At 59.9% G+C, this 3030-nt stretch overlaps 1 protein-coding gene across 1 annotated transcript in view; it reads right to left on the bottom strand.

Annotated features, from left to right (window-relative positions):
• Nucleotides 1-3030, bottom strand: part of VWA7 (von Willebrand factor A domain containing 7) — an 8152-nt gene that overhangs the window by 1895 nt on the left and 3227 nt on the right. Inside the window, exons 7-13 of the mRNA XM_014534512.1 lie at nucleotides 2273-2385; nucleotides 1971-2087; nucleotides 1309-1494; nucleotides 762-894; nucleotides 495-647; nucleotides 298-390; nucleotides 12-97 (exon numbers count right to left, since the gene is read on the bottom strand). Of these exons, the coding sequence (XP_014389998.1) occupies nucleotides 12-97; nucleotides 298-390; nucleotides 495-647; nucleotides 762-894; nucleotides 1309-1494; nucleotides 1971-2087; nucleotides 2273-2385 (881 nt within the window). The remainder of the gene's footprint in view (nucleotides 1-11; nucleotides 98-297; nucleotides 391-494; nucleotides 648-761; nucleotides 895-1308; nucleotides 1495-1970; nucleotides 2088-2272; nucleotides 2386-3030) is intronic.

Below are 3030 nucleotides of genomic sequence, written 5' to 3'. Positions count from 1 at the left end.
CCTCGCAGCACGACGTGGGAGAAGTGGGGCAGCGGCCCTTCCCGGCGGCTGCCGGGGCGCAGCCCTGTCACCTCAACCAGCAGCTGGGTCCGGAGACCTGCGACCGGAGAGGAGGGCGGGAGAAGTGGTCTGCGGTCAGAACAGGGCTACCCCTAGGAGTACTGGTGCGGCGGCCAGGAGGGAGTTCTGTGCACATTTGCGTAAAACATGTAAATTATAACCCAGTGGAAAGTTAAATAAGAGAATTTTTTAAGTGTGAAATCGATGAACAAGTTGGGGTGAGGGGTATAGATGCACCTGCAACTGGCTGGGTCACGGGGTAGAGGCCAGGGTGGGGGCCGTCCTCCACGGGGATCCCAAAGTGGAAGACGAAGTCCAGCGCCGGCTGAGCTGAGGGGGGGAGGGCGTCAGAGACCCAGCTGGCTGTGACCGACGTGCTCTCTGCGCTCTGCAGCTCCCCGCCCTCCCCTTACCAGGAATGCCTTCCTCCTCACCTTGCACTCTGACCCGGGTGTTGCCCTCAGCTGTGACCTGGATCTCCCAGGTCCCTGTCTGTGGGGGGTCATTCATGCTCACCATCCAGAACTGCCCAAAGCGGCGAGTGTGGCCCAGAGAGCCCTGGCCTTCCTCCTGGCCCTGGGAGACCCCTGGGTGGGAGTGGAGAGAAGAGATGGTCACAGGAGACACTTCTTTCCCTTAGCATATGGCCCTCATCCTCCATTCTCAGCTCTTCCCTCTGCCTTGGCACACGGTGGAAGTACCTGCAGGGTTCCTGATCCAGAAGCTGCGGACCTCCCCGTGGATCCGGACCGTTACCCTCCGGAGCAGCCCATCGACAGTGAACACAAGCGGCCTCCCAGGCACCAGCACCGGGGGCTCCAGGGGCAGGGCCACCTTGAAAGGTGGGGAAGAGATAAGGCGTGGAATGAGTGGGAACAAAGACAAGAGGAAGGTGGAGACAGAAAGAAGCGAAGTGACGGACGCCTGGAGAAGATACCGACGAGAGGGGGCATGAACCAGGGACAGTTACAGAGCGTGACAGTTGGAGGCGAGGGCTTAAGGAGGAGTCCCTCACTTGTCCCCAGGACAGAACCTTGGAGCCCAAGATTGGGGGGTGTGGTGGGACTAACATGGGAGGGGCGGGTGGATAGCCTGGCTCTCCAGGAAGACAAACTGCCCTTCCCACCCCGACACCTTCTGGCAACACGGCAATGGGAGCCATTCCCTTCCTCCTACGAGGAAGAGGTGCAGCGTCACTCACCCCCCAGGGCCGAGCTGAAAGCCCTGTCCCTCCGTCCGTCCGCTCACCAGGTCGGCCGTGCTGTCCCCAACAACAGTTGCCACGTCGCGAATGTGCTGATCTTTGGTGAAGATCACCTCGCCTCCAGAGGCCAGGGCCACCACTTCATAAGGCTCAAAGCGCAGCGGGGACAAGACCTCACGCCGGACGCGGCGCTGAGCCCGCGACGGGTCTTCAGTCACCAGGAATGTGACCTGTGCGCAGAGGAGAGGCCAGTACTCAGGAGCCCGCGCGCCATCTCCCGTGGTCAGTGCGGCCTCCATGCTCCCGTCCCCCCAGGGCTCCCGGCTGCTGGTAAGGTCTCCGTCTACCCTCTGGCTGCTACGCAGCGTCTCCCACTGACACCCCCCCCCCCCCCCCCCCCCCCCCCCCCGCCCTTTGTTCGTAGTTGCCACTCCCTTGTAACTGTTGCCATATGTCATCCACATAGTGGGTTGTTGGCAGCTAGATCTCCGGGTGTTCAGATGGTTTATTGGGGGCAGGTTCAAATACAAATTCAGTTCATTAAGGGCAGGGCCTCTCACTCGTTAGTTGCGAAGGGATCAGGAAATGTCAACCTCATTGTCCAGGCTCCCACTTCACACTGAGGCTGCTTCGACTGCCACAGTGTGGCGTGGCCCTGGGGTCTCCCTGGGGAGCTAACATCGGGTTGCCCACTGGCTATGCTCACTCTGCAGCGTCGCTCCTGAGCCAGGGCTTCCACGCGGTGGGTGAGAAAGGCATCCTTGGGGGAGGCGTCCGTGAAGACAAAGATGTCTGAGAGTGGAGGGGTGTGCAGCAGGGCCAGCTGGCAGGGAGGGAACGGCTGGTGTGAAGATGGCGGCAGCAGGGGACGGGGTAGAGCAAGGAGAGCTGGAGTGAAGCGAGTGGGGCCAGACTCTGGAGGAGGGATGGGGACAGGGTCCCAGGAAGGCTCTCACTCCCCCTGGTGGTGGGGCCTGAAAAGGGGGAGAGTGGGGCGGGAGGGCAGACCTCCAGGGCTGACAGGCTCATCTCAGGCTCGTCTCCGCCTCCCACGGCCTGGATCTCATTGAGTTGCTGCCAGAAGCTGTCAGGGTCACTGGTGGTAAAGACAGGGCCAAACCCTGGGAGGAGGAAAGAGGTGAGAGGTGGAGAGAGCGAGGAGGTCCCCCTCACGCCCACCCGGCAGGAGGCTGCTGTGCTCCTGGGCTGGGCAGTCCTGACATACCAGCCTGCCCTGATACAGGCAGGGCAGGGCTCGGGCCTCTGCTGGGAAAGTGGCGCACTTCCTGGGGCCTGGGGGCCTTTTGGGGAGTGTGTGTAAGAATAAAAACAGCCGGGGCCTTGGTCTCCTCCCAGCAAAGCCACAACAGCAGCACTCACCTCAGGGTTAGTGGGAGACTAAAGGAACTGGTTTTGTGAATCTCGGAATAGTGCCTTTGACACATAAGTGGCTGAATTCTTCATTATTCACTTCCTCGTACCTTCATCGAATATGAGAAACCCCGTACCTGCCAGCTATGAGATTTATGCAGACTTAGACCGGCCCTGGGGAAACGCTCAGTCCTACAGGCATTTTACCTGATGATCATTTCAACCCTGGGAGACAGTCAAGATGGAGCTAGTGGGGACCCATTTAATGGATGACGAAACTGAGGCAAAGTTATATGACTGAGCTAAGGACACACAGTGGGATTGGCCCAGGTCAGATTGACTTCCTGTTCAATGCTATGTAACTGTCTGTCTCAGATACTTCAGACTGCACCCAC

The sequence above is a fragment of the Myotis brandtii genome, unplaced genomic scaffold, assembly GCF_000412655.1.
Source record: "Myotis brandtii unplaced genomic scaffold, ASM41265v1 scaffold130, whole genome shotgun sequence".
NCBI classification, from domain to species: Eukaryota; Metazoa; Chordata; class Mammalia; order Chiroptera; family Vespertilionidae; genus Myotis; species Myotis brandtii.
This window is presented reverse-complemented; position numbering and strand designations above follow the sequence as displayed.